This window comes from Perognathus longimembris, chromosome 1, assembly GCF_023159225.1.
Source record: "Perognathus longimembris pacificus isolate PPM17 chromosome 1, ASM2315922v1, whole genome shotgun sequence".
Taxonomy (NCBI): Eukaryota; Metazoa; Chordata; class Mammalia; order Rodentia; family Heteromyidae; genus Perognathus; species Perognathus longimembris.
The window spans coordinates 75,698,346-75,715,037 of NC_063161.1; the positions used below are offsets into that span (position 1 = coordinate 75,698,346).

General features: G+C 43.8%; 1 protein-coding gene across 2 annotated transcripts; it reads right to left on the reverse strand.

The window, feature by feature from the left end:
- Positions 1-3,855: 3,855 nt before the first annotated feature.
- On the reverse strand, positions 3,856-6,978 carry Mrps17 (mitochondrial ribosomal protein S17). Of its 2 annotated transcripts, XM_048329797.1 has the most exons (3): positions 6,870-6,978; positions 6,055-6,194; positions 3,856-4,600 (listed from the first exon to the last, which is right to left on the reverse strand). In XM_048329797.1, exons 2-3 carry the CDS (start codon positions 6,175-6,177, stop codon positions 4,331-4,333), a joined length of 393 nt encoding a protein of 130 aa, XP_048185754.1. In that variant the 5' UTR covers positions 6,178-6,194; positions 6,870-6,978; the 3' UTR covers positions 3,856-4,330. The 2 variants fall into 2 exon arrangements, with proteins under 2 accessions (XP_048185754.1, XP_048185747.1); XM_048329790.1 differs by lacking the exon at positions 6,870-6,978 and having other exon boundaries at positions 6,055-6,411.
- Positions 6,979-16,692: the final 9,714 nt, after the last annotated feature.

Genomic DNA, 16,692 nt, shown 5'->3' on the forward strand with positions numbered 1-16,692 from the left:
CCTCTTGCATTTTGGTATGTGATACAGGCTCATTCCAAAAAAGTACCACTTTGGGGAGAGGAAGGATGGGGAAGAGCAGCACAGGGATACATATACACATATCAAAACGCATTATGCAGTGGGCTGACATCCTAGCTACTCAGGAGGCTGAGATGTAAGGATCGCGTTCGAAGCCAGCCTGGGCAGACAAATCCACAGCTCTCATCTCCAATCAACCAGCAAAAAGTCACAAATAGACCTGTGGCTCAAGTGATGGAGCACTCGTCTTGAGTGAAAAAAGCTAAGCACCCAGGTTCTGAGTTAAAGTTTCAGTGCTGGCATGGGCATCCCCCCACCACACACATTATAAGCATCTGTAGAAAGATCATGATGCAACCTCTTTGTACAAGTAACAAAGAGTATTAAAAAACCGGCACTTTACTCAGTGTAATTTGGATGGAAGCATAGTCAAGCTGCCTTGCAGCCTAAGGTATCCATTCTTTCCAGCACTCCCAGCACTGATGCCCCCAGCAACTGTCTGCAAGCAGACCCAGTTCAGTGACAGAATGTGAACGTTTGTGCCACTGTTGTCAGTGCAGACATGGTGACGTTCTCAAGAGACCAAGACAGTACTGAAGGGAAGTGAGAGGAAGTAAGTAATTAGGAGTGAAGTGAGGAGTCAGGAAAATTTTCCTAGAGGAGCCATCCCACTGGTTCAGTTCCCTGTGAAGGTGTGGATCACTAGAGGAGAACATTCCTAGCAAAAACAAAAACTTAATCAAAGGTGAGTCTAGATGGCACAGTGTAGGGGAGAGTGTATCCTGTAGGAAGACAAAAGCACTACAGGTTATCCATAAAATGTCAATGAAGGCAGAAAAACGATTAGACATGGAGGAGTGTGGGAAGCTGGGAGAAGCCTAGGCACAGCCAGCCAAGGGGACCTTTTCCAGGAGAGATCTGCCATCTCGGAAGTTGGTAATGAGGGTCAATTGGAGGGCTCAAGGTTCAAGGGGTACAGTTACCTGATAGGAACACAATTTGAACATTAATGTGCCCAGGGACCTCTGAGGCAAGATGACCCTGTCACAGACTGGGAAACAGCACTTGTCACTTGGAGCCAGTAGGAAGGACAAGAGGGCGAGTGGTTGAGAAGTTCCATACTTCAATGAGTATACATACTTACCATTGAGGTACTGAAGACTCAAGAGGCAGCTGAAAGTGAGCTCTTCCTGCCATAGAAAAGACTTGCCCTCGTTTCACAGAGCAGCAGGCAGGCCTTCTGCAAGTGTGAATAAGGCCTATACTTTCTCAGGCATCTTAATTCCCCAGCTTGTATGTTTGTTTAATTTATTGTGCCCCTGCTGAGCCTTGAACTCAGGGCCTGGACACTGTCCCTTAGCTTTTTCATTCAAGGCCAGTGGCTCTACCACTTTAACCACACCCCTACTTCCATCTTTTTGGTAGTTAATTGGAAATAAGAGTCTCACAGACCTTCCTGCTTGAGCTGGCTTTGAACTGCTATCTTTAGATCTCAGTCTCCAGAATAGCTAGGATTATAGACATTAACCAGAAGCACCTGCTTTTTATTTATTTTTTGGGGGTCAGTCCTGGGGCTTGAACTCAGGGCCTAGGTACTGTCTCTGAGCTCTTTTGAACAAGGCTACATCTCTACTACTCTGAGCTACAGCTCCACTTGTTTTTTTCAGTTGTTAAACGGAGATAAAAGTCTCACATATACTTTTCTGTCTGAGCTGGCTTCAAATAACAATCCTCACATCTTAGCCTCAAGTAGCTAGGATTACAGGTGTGAGCCACCTGCACCTGACTTTTTTTTTTTTTTTAATACAGTGTCTTACAGTGTAGCCCAGGTTGTCCTTGAACTTGAGAACTCTTGGATGTTTCTGCTTCTCATGTGCTAGAACTGCAGGCGTGGTCCACCATGCTTGACTCATCTCAGCTTTAATACAGATCTTTTCCAATTTATCCTCATGAAATGTAAGGATGCTAGGTAGGCATTGTTTTTGCTTTTGTGTTACTTAGTATGAGGACATTTACTCTTATTGTTCCCTCCCCCACCCCCATTTTTCTAGGGAGTTTCATTAATTCAGTGTTCTTATGGGAGCCCGGAAGGAATGTGCTTGTTTCACAATGGAACATACATTACACAGAGATGTCCACGAACCTTCCTTTTTTTCTTTGCAACATCAACTACACACTCTAGCCCAAGAAAAGTTAAATAAAAATGATGAGTACACAGAAACCTTTAGAATATGCTAGAGATGGCTTGGAGTCTGTCCCACAGTAGAGTCTGCCACCTGCTGGGATTATGTAGTCTTTATGGGCATGGTCACCTGCCAGTGAACTGAAGCACTGCAATCCATCCCTTCTACTCCTCTCTGCACAAGCATTTAGGAACAGTCTTTCAACAAGTCGCTACCTCCCAGCTGCTCATCTTTCTCCTTCCTGACTGTTCTCCATGCTTTGTTACATTTTCATTTTTACAATGTATTCCTATCCATCTCACCCTCTATGCTCTCCTTCCTAAAACAATTTCAGACAGGTTTCATTGTTTTCAGTCTCAAATCTATTTTGAAGATATTCAACTTCCTCCCTCATTAGCTCCATCTCCTCCCACTACTGCCCCTCCACAGTCTTTTTCTTTCTCCATCCTCCATACTGATGCTATATTTAACTTTCATTGAACTAGAGACCTAATTTTTTTGGTCATGGGACTTGAATTCTAGGCCTGGGTGCTGTCCCTGAGCTCTTCAGCTCAAGGCTAGTGCTCTACCACTTTGAGCCACAGCGCCACTTCTGGATTTCTGGTGATTAATTGGAGATAAGAGTCTCCTAGACTAGATCTAATTTTATCACATCAAATAACCTCCTGTCCTTCCATCTTCCTATTTCTCTGAGTTCTACTGATGCTCAAAAATGTTCCATCAATTCTTTCCCACTTCTAGAACCAGTGATTATGCTTCCTTTGGGAATTTTACACTGCCTGAATTGCTTTTATGACACTCCTCATCTGCAGGCCAGGAAACTTAAGATTTAGTTCTAGATCTGGCTCACTGCTCCTGTAAAGTTACTCCAACCTCTCCCTCATCCATATGAGGCACTGGTGCATAGCTCCCCACTCTGTGAGCCCAATGTCTGTGATCTTCACTTAAACTTTTACCCAGGACACACTAGTTGGGGTTGAATTATACCCCAAGTCTCTTTCTCAGAGTCGGAAAACTGAAGAAAGTAGTTCAGTGTTTCCTTGGGTCAAAAAAAATCTAAGTTCTCGGGGCTGGGAATATGGCCTAGTGGCAAGAGAGTTTGCCTCATATACATGAAGCCCTGGGTTCAATTTCCCCAGCACCACATATATAGAAAATGGCCAGAGGTGGCGCTGTGGCTCAAGTGGCAGAGTGCTAGCCTTGAGCAAAAAGAAGCCAGGGATGGTGTGCAGGCCCTGACTCTCAGGCCCAGGACTGGCAAAAAATATATATATATATAAAAATAAAAAAAATCTAAGTTCTCATACATTACTAACAATTAGCAACAAAACTGAAACCTCCAACAGAAATGCACAGAAAGTCCTACCACATTCAATGTGTCAGGTCTCAACAACTTAAGCCTAGGCCTTAGGACAAGTAACACATCATTAAATTTTTTTCTTTTTTTTAAATTTGTGCTGGTTCTAGGGCTTGAACTCAGGGCCAGGGTGCTGTCATTGAATTTTTGTGCTCAATGCTAATACTCTACTACTTGTGCCACAGGGCCACTTTTTTTTTTTTTTTGGTGGTTAGTCAAGTTTCACAAAATTTCCTGCCTAAGCTGGCTTTGAACCATGATCCTCTGATCTCAGCAAGGATTACAGGTGTGAGATATCAGAACCCAGCAAAATTTTATTTTCTACATGGTGACATTCTTAATATGGCTGAATCTTATAAAAGTTTTACTCAGAAACATGTTGATTATTTCTCTTTGGAGTAAGATCACAGAGAATATTTTGTGTAGGATATATACCATACAAAATATATAGTGTGGCCTTATGTGTAACAGAATATTTTCTGCTCTAAGTTAAAAGTTTTTCTGAATGACAAAAATTAAACAAAGTATCTTCTAACACAGTGAACTTAGAAAATATACAGCAGATTTCTAGGCACACTTAGTATAGCATGAAAATATGTTTACTGAAAAGAAAATTCTGAAAATTCATAAACTTATGAGAACTTATAATAAACTCTTTACTTCATTTGCTTTCCTACTTCATAAATGCTTAAGAGAACTTGGACATGTTAGAAAAAAAAACTTTTCATACAGTAAATATAATGTTTCCCTTTGGCTCCTTCTTCCAAACCCTTCACTGTGTTGAAGAGGCGCTGGGTTCTTCCAGGGTTTTGCTTAGGTGAGTGGTTTCGGAAAGAAGTGGACTCTCCAGGTAAGCAGTTCCTGCACAGGGTTTTCCTGACACTGGATCTATGACTCGGCCAACTTTGAAAACAATCTCGGCCAGTTCATGTTTCACATGCTTTGTTCTTGCAACAGGCAAAGCTCTGAGAAGTACAATGTCCCCAACAGTGCACTGCTGAAGAGCGTCATGAGCAAAGTAGGTTTTCCGCTTATTAAAATACTGTTGAGAAAAGGAAAGGAACAAATCAGTAGTTCCTATTGGTGACCTCAGTTCTCATTGGTAATGCTCAGAAAAGAAGCCAGGTCTTGGGGAGAAGAGAAAAAAACACCCTGAGCTCTCCAAGCCACTCCTTTGCCTTATCAGCTACCATTTCTCCACACACCAAACATTTTCCACTGAACATGCAAATCTCTCAACAACCTGTGTGAATTATATAATAACTCCAAGCTCATTTTTTTCCCCACCTAAAAGGAGGCTGTAGTTTTCAGGAGACTTAAACATTATGACATAAATAAGACACTTTAAGCCTGCCCCAAAGTATCACAAATAAACTGCAAATAATAATTAGAATAATTTGCTTTTCCTAATCTTGCTGCATCTGGCATTTCCATTTCACAAATGATAAACGCAGCTTAAGGAGGTTAGCACACACACAGCATCCTGAATCTAGACCAGATCCTTTTTTTTTTTTTTTTGTCAGTCCTGGGCTTGAACTCAGAACCTGAGCACTGTCCCTGGCTTCTTTTTGCTCAAGGCTAGCACTCTGCCACTTGAGCCACCGCGCCACTTCTGGCCTTTTCTATACATGTGGTGCTGAGGAATCAAACCCAGGGCTTCATGTATAAGAGGCAAGCACTGTACCACCAGGCCACATTCCCAGCCCCTAGACCAAATCTTCTAAGGCCAATCACCAGGCCATATATGGATTGCTCCTATGCTTTTGTTCTCAGATCACAAACAGCATTCCTATTAACCTATGAGCCCAAACACAGACACAGAAACCACCCTTGGTACCTGCCCTCCCTCCCTTGTATATCTAACAAGTCAATGACCATGTGCTTTCTTCCTGAAATCTTTTTCCACTACATCTCCACTGCTCTGAGTTTATCGATTTTCCTCACCCATTCTCTTTCCTCCAGCCCCTACCCTATATTTTCAAGTCTGTTTTTCCTTTAATTAAAGCATCAGATCTAAAACACAAAAAACCCACTCACAGTCCAGCCTGGTTTATTTTTGCATTCATTTGATAGGAGTGCTCAGTAAATGTCAAGCTCCTGGGCCCAACCTTGCTCAACTATTCCCAGGAATGTAGAATATGTCTGTCCCAGCACAGCTAAATGAACTTCCTGCCACAAGCCACTCACAACAATTGGAATGACTTCCATCTATGGTCCTCTGGATAAAATCACACTTGGGACTCAGCTCAAATATTTCTCAGAAGTTCCTTATGGCAACCAGGAAGGAAGAAATTTAGCATACTGTTCTCTGCTCTCCTTCTGTATGCTTGTGAATAGCATCTACCAGAATGAATTGAAATTAATTGTGTGAACCACATTTTACCCAAAGATCAGCAGGCTGTCTGCACAGAGCAAATGCTCCATACCTCTCTTACTGATTGTGTTCTGTTCAAATCCTGAGAATTCAATGTCATGTGAAAACAGCACATTCCTCACCTTTAGTAAGTAGGGATCCAGGACAAGCCTGGTCACTCTCACTTTAGCAGTTTTTTGCATTGCTGTCCCAATTACCTTCCCCACAATCCATTTAGCATGGACGGATGAACGAACTACTGACATTATGTGGCTTTGGTCACCTGAAAAACAAATTTCAACACTTAACATTCCATGCTGGGGCTGAAGCTCAGTGGCAGAATACCTGCCTGGCACAATGAGGCCCTGGGTTCATCTTCAGCTCAATAAACAAAAGACATCTCAAAACAAACCAAAGCCCTTATGGTGATGATGGCTTGTTAAATGAGTTTAGTCATGAGACCTGCCCAAGTTGAGAAACAGTTCTTGTTATCTTTCTGGGACTACCATTTTGCAGATGCTTAGTTGGGCCACCTCTTCACAGCCTAATCACCAGTGTCTCCCCAGGCTTCAGGACCCCCTCCCCCGTCCTGTACGGTGAGGGTCCCGCCAGGGTCCACTCAGCTGCTGGAACCTGCAGGGCCCCGGACCCCTTTTGTTCGTCTCATTCCCCGTGCACCTGACTCATCTGTCCCGTCTGCCCTCGGTGTTCCCGGTCTCCTCAGGCCCTGCCACTCCGAGCTCGAGCTCGGGGGACCTGGCGGGGCCGGGTTTTCTCCCGGGGACTGGGCCTCGCTCAGAGGTGGCTTTGGGGTCAGTCTGTCCCGAGGCCGCCCCTCCAGGCCAGGGGAGCACGAGATGACCTCAGTCTCCGCCCTGACAGCAGTGAGGTCACGCGACGCCTTGCCGCCCGCCCCCACACGGAGGAGCCACGGCCCGCGCTGTGCTCCCGAGCTCACCTCAGCTTTCCACGCGACCGTCGAGCCGGGAGCGTGATGACGTCACGACGCACGCAGGCCCCGCCCCTCCCGCTCCTTTCCCTGGCCGCGGGTCCGGGCGTTGTGGGTCTCTGGTGTTCGGTTTATGCTTTCCCCCGGCTCACTGCGACCGGAGCGCTGGGAGTTCCGGCGCCTTCCCCTTCTTCCCGTGGTGTGATAAGACCTTGCCAATCAAAGGGACTTTTCCAGCTTCTAACATTCTGTCCCACCGTAAGACAGCCACGGCTGACAATATTTAATTGCACATGGCAGAACAGCAGCGGGATTTTGAAGTTTCTTTTTTTTTTTGGCCCGTCCTGGGCCTTGGACTCAGGGCCTGAGCACTGTCCCTGGCTTCTTCCCGCTCAAGGCTAGCACTCTGCCACTTGAGCCACAGCGCCGCTTCTGGCCGTTTTCTGTATATGTGGTGCTGGGGAATCGAACCTAGGGCCTCGTGTATCCGAGGCAGGCACTCTTGCCACTAGGCTATATCCCCAGCCCCTTGAAGTTTCTTAAGCCAATGAAACGATGGTGATGGATATACCGGTTACCCTGATGGGGTAATTCAACATTGTATACCTGTATTGGAAAGTCACTCCACCCCTCTTCATACATAGGTCAATTTAAAAAAACCACATAAAACCAATGATCCATCCAAAAATTTAAAATCCAGAGCCAGAGATGCCCAGTTATTTCCATTCTCTCCTGCTTCTGTTTTCTTTTCAGTGCAGGAACTGAACCCAGGGCCTTGTGCATGTTAAGGAAGTGCTCTATCAAACATCTCCACCCAGCTGGTGCTGCTCTTTAATATAAGTTTTGTAGAGTTTTATACCCAGTATACCTTGTGTTACTTCCCAGTGTCTGAAGATTAAAGGGAGTCTGGTTGAAGACCTACATTTCTGTGCCATTTATTAAGGAGTTAGGTGAGCAGGCCACCTGATGATACCTTTTCAGACAGAGGGAAGACTAGGAATAGATTACGTTGTAAGCACCAGCCCAGAAACCACATGGATACATAGTCACTTAGAAGAAAGCAAGCATTTTAATGTCAGCCGAAGCTGACAGGCTAGCTCTCTGGGGGTAGAGAGTAGCAGCCTGCTTGGGGTGGGGGGGCATAGTTATATAGTATCAAGGAGGGTGAGGGCAGAAGGGGTTGGGAACTAGAAATCTCTAGTCACAGCTGGACACTGAAGATATCAGACAGCCAGGGCAGGACATTCTATAGGTGATTTATAGCTAGAGAAAACATCCTATATCTGGCACATAGCTGGGACAATACATTCTATAGCTGGACACTAGAAATAGCCATGGGACCAGGATAGAGCATCTTGACTGTGCAGCAACATGTTGTTGACGCTGTTGGGGCTGAGGGTACATGTAGTTTGGGTGGGAATGGGCGATTGTGATGGGGCCTGGTTTGTGGGTGACCCAAGATGAAGACTGTCAACATAACATAAGGGTGAATATGCTAACAGGTTTTGTTGTTGTTGTTTTTTGCCAGTCCTGGGGGTTGAACTCAGGGCCTGAGCACTGTCCCTGGCTTCTTTTTGCTCAAGGCTAGCACTCTACCACTTGAGCCACAGTGCTACTTCCGGCTTTTTCTATATACATGGTACTGAGGAATTGAACCCAGGGCTTCATGTATAAGAGGCAAGCACTCTACCACTAGGCCATATTCCCAGCCAGCTAACAGGTTTTTGTTTAGAAGTTGTTGGGCCAAGGGCTGGGAATATGGCCTAGTGGCAAGAGTGCTTGCCTCCTACACATGAAGCTCTCGGTTCGATTCCCCAGCACCACATATATGGAAAACGGCCAGAAGGGGCGCTGTGGCTGAGTGGCAGAGTGCTAGCCTTGAGCGGGAAGAAGCCAGGGACAGTGCTCAGGCCCTGAGTCCAAGGCCCAGGACTAGCCAAAAAAAAAAAAAGAAAGATAGAAATTGCTGGGCCAAACAGCAACAAGGGACTATTAGAACAGTTAGAATTGGCTATTGACAAATTCCTTTTTGCTACTAAATAAATTGCATCATAATTAAGAGTACTCATTACATTTGGAGGCCCCAGGGAGATCCCCAGTGATCTCAGACTGGGCTGAAGGCCCTGGTCTCATAAGACTCAGGAAGGACCCTTGAGGAGCTGGTGGCTCCTTGGTGGAGTAGATCCTTACAAGGACATGAGACCGGTGGCCAGTCCAAATTCTTGCTGAGCACAATCCTGTTTTCTGATAAGGTACCTGTCTGTGTGGGGCACAATGTGAGGTTGGATGCAGCCAGAGACCGTTTTGCCTGGAATAGAGATTGAGATGTCATCCTAATCCTCCATAGAGTTGTCCTACCGTTTGTCCTGTATTTAAGTTTGTCGGTCTGTTTGTTTCATTTGTGTATTTTAAACTTTTTTTTTTTTTTTGGCTGGTCCTGGGGCTTGGACTCAGGGCCTGAGCACTGTCCCTGGCTTCTTCTTTTTTTTTTTTTTTTTTTTTTTGCCAGTCCTGGGCCTTGGACTCAGGGTCTGAGCACTGTCCCTGGCTTCTTTTTGCTCAAGGCTAGCACTCTACCTCTTGAGCCACAGCACCACCTCTGGCCGTTTTCTATATATGTGGTGCTGGGGAATCGAACCCAGGGCTTCATGTATACGAGGAGAGCACTCTACCACTAGGCCATATTCCCAGCCCCTTTAAACTTTTTTTTTTTTTTTAAGGCATGGGCACCAGTTTCAGTTCCCCAAAGACTCTATTGGAATATATACTTTCCAGGGATGGATTCAAGTTGGGCACTAATTACAGTGTCTGCCTCTCTCTGAGCAAATTACGAACTCTCTGTGAATTTGAATGGCCCAAATCCAAGGTAGGATGGCATGCAGAGGGGACCTGGGACCCCCAGATTGCATGAGCTGTTTAGAAATGTGTGACTGGGGCCCTGGCGATATTTGTGCTTGTATGAACATGTTCAAGATAAAAATTCAGCATGATGGGGCTGGGGATATGTATGGCCTAGTGACGAGAGTGCTTGCCTCATATACATGAAGCCCTGGGTTCAATTCCCCAGCACCACATATACAGAAAACAGCCAGAAGTGGCGCTGTGGCTCAAGTGGCAGAGTGCTAGCATTGAGCAAAAAGAAGCCAGGGACAGTACCCAGGCCCTGAGTCCAAGCCCCAGGACTGGCAAAATAAATAAATAAATAAATAAAATTCAGCATGATGTAAAAAAAGAAAAAAAATGAATAAGGCTAGGTTTAAAACTCCAAAAATGTTATGATGTTGTGGCATTACCAAAAGTCTCAGAGAATTTTTACATTGTTTTAAAGAGGAACTTTGGTTTAAAATTTTTCTAAGGGGGCTGGGAATAAGGCCTAGTGGCAAGAGTGCTTGCCTCTTATACAGGAAGCCCTGGGTTTGATTCCTTTGCACCACATATATAGAAAAGGCCAGAAGTGGCACTGTGGCTCAAGTGGCAGAGTGCTAGCCTTGAGCAAAAAAGAAGCCAGGGACAGTGTTCAGGCCCTGAGTCCAAGCAAAAAAAAAAAAAAAAAAAGTTTCTTAAGGATTCATCAACTTGAAAATCTGGTATTTTAATGCATAAGACTGTTTACATTGTAATCAAGTTATTTGGCTTAGGGGCTGGGAATATGACCTAGTGGCAAGAGTGCTTGCCTCCTACACATGAAGCTCTAGGTTCGATTCCCCAGCACCACATATATGGAAAACAGCCAGAAGGGGCGCTGTGGCTCAGGTGGCAGAGTGCTAGCCTTGAGCGGGAAGAAGCCAGGGACAGTGCTCAGGCCCTGAGTCCAAGGCCCAGGACTGGCCAAAAAAAAAAAAAAAAAAAAAAGGTATTTGGCTTAGCAAAAAGGCATTGGGAATTTAGGATTTATTTTCCCTCCACTGAAATTTGGGGCTAAGTGTCAGAAATTTGGATATAAAGGTTTGTTAATCACTGTTAAAGAACTACTTTGGCTTTCTCAGTCAGACAACAAAAAAAGAGGGAAAAACTTAGGATGGGTCTGTGTATCTATTTTCAGGGATGAGGGGTATTCTGGCAAAAGGGGCAGCTCAGTGGGTCCATGCATGCTGGTATAAGCCCTGGGGGGAGTCCACATCTGGTGGAAGAAGGTAAGCTGGCAGTTCATCTAACCCTAGAGTCTGATGCATATATGCCCATTCTGTAGGGTAGGCAAATGGTGGCCTGTCTTCATCTTCTTTTCCTTACAGATGGACACTGAAAACCTGATGGTAAAACCTGATGATAAAAATAAATGATGGGATTGGTATTTCTAAAACTGCCCCTTGGATGTATTAAAGACTTTTAAAAAGCCTTAAAAGAAGGTTTAAAAAGTTTATTTGAATGATGTGATTTATTTCAATGCTATTTTGCAACTGGATGTATTTTTTTTAAGGCACAAAGATGTTAAGTTTGGTACAGTGATGTCTCTAAGAGTGAAACTCAGACTGCAGGAAAAAATAATAGCTATTTAAAAATAAGTGGCCAAAAAGAAATGGGCAGTACCTATTGCCCAGTGCTTCAAAGGGTTGTTGTTTTTTAAATACAAATGAAAGTTAAAGGTGAAGTGTAAAATGTTAAAGCAGAAGTTAGAAAAAGTTTTTTTTTTTTCTCTTTTTGCCAGTCCTGGGCCTTGGACTCAGGGCCTGAGCACTGTCCCTGGCTTCTTTTTACTCAAGGCTAGCACTCTGCCACTTGAGCCACAGCGCCGCTTCTGGCCGTTTTCTGTATATGTGGTACTGGGGAATCGAACCCAGGGCTTCATGTATACGAGGCAAGCACTCTTGCCACTAGGCCATATTCCCAGCCCAGAAAAAGTTTTTAAAAAATCAGAAATGGGTTCCTGGATATAAAATTTTAAAGCAAATTTGTTCTAAATGTTTTAAAAGGAAAAAGGGAAAATTAGGGCTACCAAAACTCTTATAGATTGTTAGAAGTTTCCAGCAGGCCCACAGAAAAGGACAGAGAATTCTTAAAGTTCGTCAGATGTAACTCCGGCTCCTAATAAATTCCAGGTGAGGCCATGCTTAAGAGCTACTTCCATGCTGACCACCTTGTTTCTTTTAATTGGAGCAAAGTGGCCTATTGTAGAGACTCACTGATCTGAGAACTGCGGTTCAAAGCCAGCCAAGGCATTAAAAGGTCCCTGTAAGACTGCCATCTCTAATCAGCCAGAAGAGTGCTGAAGAGCAGAGTTGCTTTGGGGCTCACAGTGGCAGAGTGCTAGCCTTGAGCTGGAGAGCTGAGGGACAGTGCTCAGGCCTTGAGTTCAAATCCAGTGAGTAAGGGAAATGCCAACCGGGCATTTATCCTAGCATGGAGGAGACATTCCTCAGACAAAAGTGATGGAGCATCCAGAGGCAGTTACAAGGCACTGCTCAGAGGGCAGAGAGAGCTGGGAGGTGATAGGGGAATAGTTTGTAAGCATGTTTTTCTAATGCCCATGTTTGTCTATTTCATATCAGGGCAGGAACTGACACACTTGCTAGTCATCTGTGATAGTGGGTAGTAAAAAGTTAAGGTTGTCAAATGGGGGAATAGTTAAAAATCCCAACCCTGGTAATCTGCTCAAGGCTTTAACTGGCAGTAAGTTCTGACTTGGCACCAGCCACATGAATTCATTTGTTTAGGGAAAAAAAATGTGGTCCTGAGATTATATCCCTATTAAGAGCTGTCTAACTTTGACAATAAAGAAAAAAAAAGAGCTGTCTAAAGACCTGTAGAGGTAATTTAAGCATTGTTAGGGTCACAAGAGATCAGTTTCCCCAGGCAGCCAGAAAAATGCTTTTACAAACTAGAGTGCTAAAAAGGCTACACGACTTATCATGGGGGAATAAACACTTTAGAAAACAGAGAGAGAGAGAGAGAGAGAGAGAGAGAGAGAGAGAGAGAGAGAGAGAGAGAGAGAGAGAGAGAGAGAAAAGAAAACAGAGAGAGCAGGTGGATCTGGACTTCAAGCATGTAGAATACTCCATTAGCAGGCTTGAAAACCAGGTAGACTCACGGGCCAGAAGCAACAGAAGAGGGCTAGACCTTTATGAAGCTGGGAGGGCTCTGTATGGCCCCAGGTGAGAACTGTTGTTTCTATGCCAACCATTCCAGAGTGATTTATGAAAGTTTGGCTTTAGTCAGGAGGAACTTGGATAAGGGGGAACGGTCATGCCAAGACAGTGAGGGTTGGTACCAATCACTTTTCTCATGGTCCCCGTGGGCCACAACACAGGTTTGGCCATCACAGGACCACTAGCGCTCCTGCTGCTTGCCCTCACTGTTGGTTCCTGTATCCGTACTGCCCTTGTTGGTTACATAAAGAGGAGAACAGAGGCTGTAAAACTGCTAGTGATTGAGACACACCCAGGAAAAAGAGGAGGAAGAATCCATGATTTGACTCTGTACTTGAGACAGTGGGGAATGAAATGAGGCATTCAGCCTGAGAGGCGCTATGATGGTGCTGGGAAGTTAAGGCAGGGGTTGGGAGGATGCCAAGAAGCCATGGCAAGAAACTGCTTGACAAACTTGTGAACATCCCTAAGAAAACAAGGATGTGGAAGTGTGCAGTTTGTGAGCAGCCGATTCTATTCTGAGAAATGAGCCTGGAACCTACCTTTTTTTGTTGTTGTTGTTTTGTTTTGTTTTCTGACACCGAGATGTTTTGCTTCTGTATTCTGCTTGGCTTGCAAAACATAAAAAGTTGGAAAGACTCCATTTAATGCATGATCCCCACGCCCAACCCCACCCCATTTTAGTGTATAAAAAAAAAAGAAACCCTGCTTGTTGCTACTCCCGGCTGCTTTTGAGTTCTCTATAACTAGAAGTAATTCTGGCCAGTTAGAATTAGCTATTGACAAATTCCTTTTTGCTATTAAATAAATTACATCATAATTAAGATTCTGTTTCGAGTCAGCACTTTGTTTCCTAAGGATCCTCAACTCATTACATTTCAGTCAATGTGGTCACATACAACAAGACCATAATTGGATTTTAGCCACTGGATTTAATGAGAAGCAATTTAGGGATAATCTCCAAGAAAACAATTACAAGTGTGTAGGCAGGATGGAGGTCATGACCCAACGTTGAGCAAGAGAAATAAAAAAGCTGTGGGTTATGGACAACAAGTTTAAGGAGATGAATAATGAAAGGAAAAAATAAGTGAGATGTAGGTAAAAAAGGAGATTTTGGATATGAAAATAAAGATTTAATGAATTCTGAGAGGAAACATGAATAAAGATACAGAGAAAATGCTATGCTGAGTTCTGTAACATGGAGGTGATTATGGATATTCAAACTAATACAAAATAACTTTGTACTGTGCATACTTTTTCCATAATACTGTATATTTTCTATTCAATCAGAAAATAGGAGCCACTTTTGCATGTTGGAAAACAATAAAAATGAACTGAATATTTTCAAAGGCCAGAGAGAGAATTCAAACGTACATTGACTGTTTTCCCTCATGGAGTACCAAAGCCCAAATGTCTGCTTCTCACCTGAGCCTATGTCCAGCAGGCTGTTTCTTTCTGTCATCCATTGTTCTTGTTCCAACGAGTGGCAAGCTGCGGTTTACAAAGTTGATGCCCTATTTATGGGAGAAATGTATGTCTTAGAAATTAATCCCAACCCTATTCATCTCCGCATCAACAAAATCAATACCTTTCATCTGAGGAGAAACAGCAAGAACCAAAGTTCTGTGTTTCTGTAACTGATCAGCCCTCTTGTGTGTGGCTTAAACTATATTCAGCTTTTGCCAGTGAATGGTTTCTAGCTCCCCAAGGCACCATCTTTACCCAATGCCACAAGATTCCTGAAGTTCTCCAGCATCACGTCTCATAGAGGTTCTTCTGGGCAGGGTGCAACTGTCCCCACTCCTCCCTGGAGAAGTCCACAGCCACATCCTGGAATGTCAGCAACTCCTGCAATGCCAAGCACACCCCTGCTAAGCCAGAAACTATCCTTACAAGGCCTGCACCACCAGAAAAGGGTTACGAGTCTAAGCCATTGTGACAAGATTCTTCCCGACTCTGAGTAATGCAGGCCATTTTCTTTAAACAATTAGGACCTGTCCATTACTAGTTAAGACATAGAAAAATTTATTTGAGCTGGGTGCAGTGGTATTTGCCTGTAATCTGCTACTCAGGAAGCTAGAGAATTGCAAGTTCAAGGGCAACTGGGCAATCTAGCAAGACCCTGCCTCCCTCATCATAAAAAGACAATTTGTAAAATGTCCATTTTTGACAATTTGTTGTAGGGGGATGATTAATTTCATCTATGCAATTAAAAAGACTATATGAGAAAAACTATGAAAATAGGTAGATGGATCTTGTAAAAATCCTTAATAGATTTGTTAGAAAATGCATGTGACAGCAAAAGAGATAACATTTCATTACATTAAAAATTAAAGAGAAAAGGGCAAATGATTGAGACTCAATAGTACATGATGTGTGTTGGGACTAGTAATCCCTGCCTTGCTCCAGGTAGGGATTTCAAATTTTAAAAAGTGACATAAAAATCAATTTTGCTTTTGTTTTTGCTTTTTTTCTTAGGCAGGTCTTGATACGTAGCCAAGACTGGCCTTGATTTCTTGATTTTCCTCCCTTTCTCAAATGCTGGGGTCATCTGTGTTTCTATAGCAACTCTTTTGTTCTAAGATGCCTAACCATCCTCCGCACGTGTGTGTGTGTGTGTGCATGCGCGCACACATGTATGTACCACGTGTGTACAGTCTTCCTTCACTCCTTTTCATCCTGGCACATATTCCATTTCATAGATGTGACTTTTCAGTTCTTCAAAATAAACAGAATGGGAGCTGATAATGTGGCCTAGTGGTCTTGCCTACTGTGCACAAAGCCCTGAGTTCAATTCCTCATCACCACATAAACAGAAAAAGCTGGAAGTGGCGCTGTGGCTCAAGTGGTAGAGTGCTAGCCTTGAGCAAAAAGAAGCCAGGGACAGTGCTCAGGCCCTGAGTCCACGCCTCAGGACTGGAAAAAAGAAAAAAAAGAACAGAATGTATTTTTCAATTAGGATTTAATACCTTTAAGTACAGAACTATAATTTTATTTAAGCAAATTTTCATGCTTTGATAATTTTTCCTTTTTTCTTATTTTGCAGTACTAGGGACGTGACAGACAGCACTTTACCACTTGAGTGGCACCCCTAGCCCTTTTGTTTTGTGTGTGTGTGTGTGTGTGTGTGTGTGTGTGTGTGTATTTTTTTTCCAGTCCGGGGCCTTAGACTCAGGGCGTGAGCACTGTCCCTAGCTTCTTTTTGCTCAAGGCTAGCACTCTGCCACTTGAGCCACAGCACCACTTCTGGCCATTTTCTATATATGTGGTTCTGAGGAATCGAACCCAGGGCTTCATGTATAGGACGCAAGCACTCTTGCCACTAGGCCATATTCCCAGCTCTAGTTTCTTTCTTTTTAAAAAATATTTTAAGACAGATTCTTGCTGAACCCAGGCTTTCCTTGGATTCACAATTCTCCTGCTACAGCCTCTTTGGCTTTTTAGGGTTTTTTTTTCCCGATAGGATTTAGCATTTATACCTAGGTGGACCTGGATTTTGATTTACCTATTTGGGCTTTCCGGGGAGTAGTGGGCAAGAGGCAGAATGGGAAGGTAGTCGTTGGGGACTAAGTTACTGTTAAATAGGAGGAATAGTTTCTAGTTGCACAGCACAGTAATGTGAATGTAGTTGACTTCGTGCATTTTAAAACAGTAAAAACAGATTTGGTGGTATGGTGCTGGAAATCATACCTAGGCCCTTGTACATGCTAGCCAAGTGACCTCTCCCTGAGCTACAGGTGCAGAGAAGA

Excerpts from the sequence above, each read along its gene's own strand:
- Mrps17 (XM_048329790.1), bottom strand. The coding sequence starts at position 6,222 with ATGTTAAGTGTTGAAATTTGTTTTTCAGGTGACCAAAGCCACATAATG. Across the intron at positions 4,601-6,054 it reads TGGATCCCTACTTACTAAAG|TATTTTAATAAGCGGAAAAC; the intron begins GTGAGGAATGTG and ends TTTTCTCAACAG.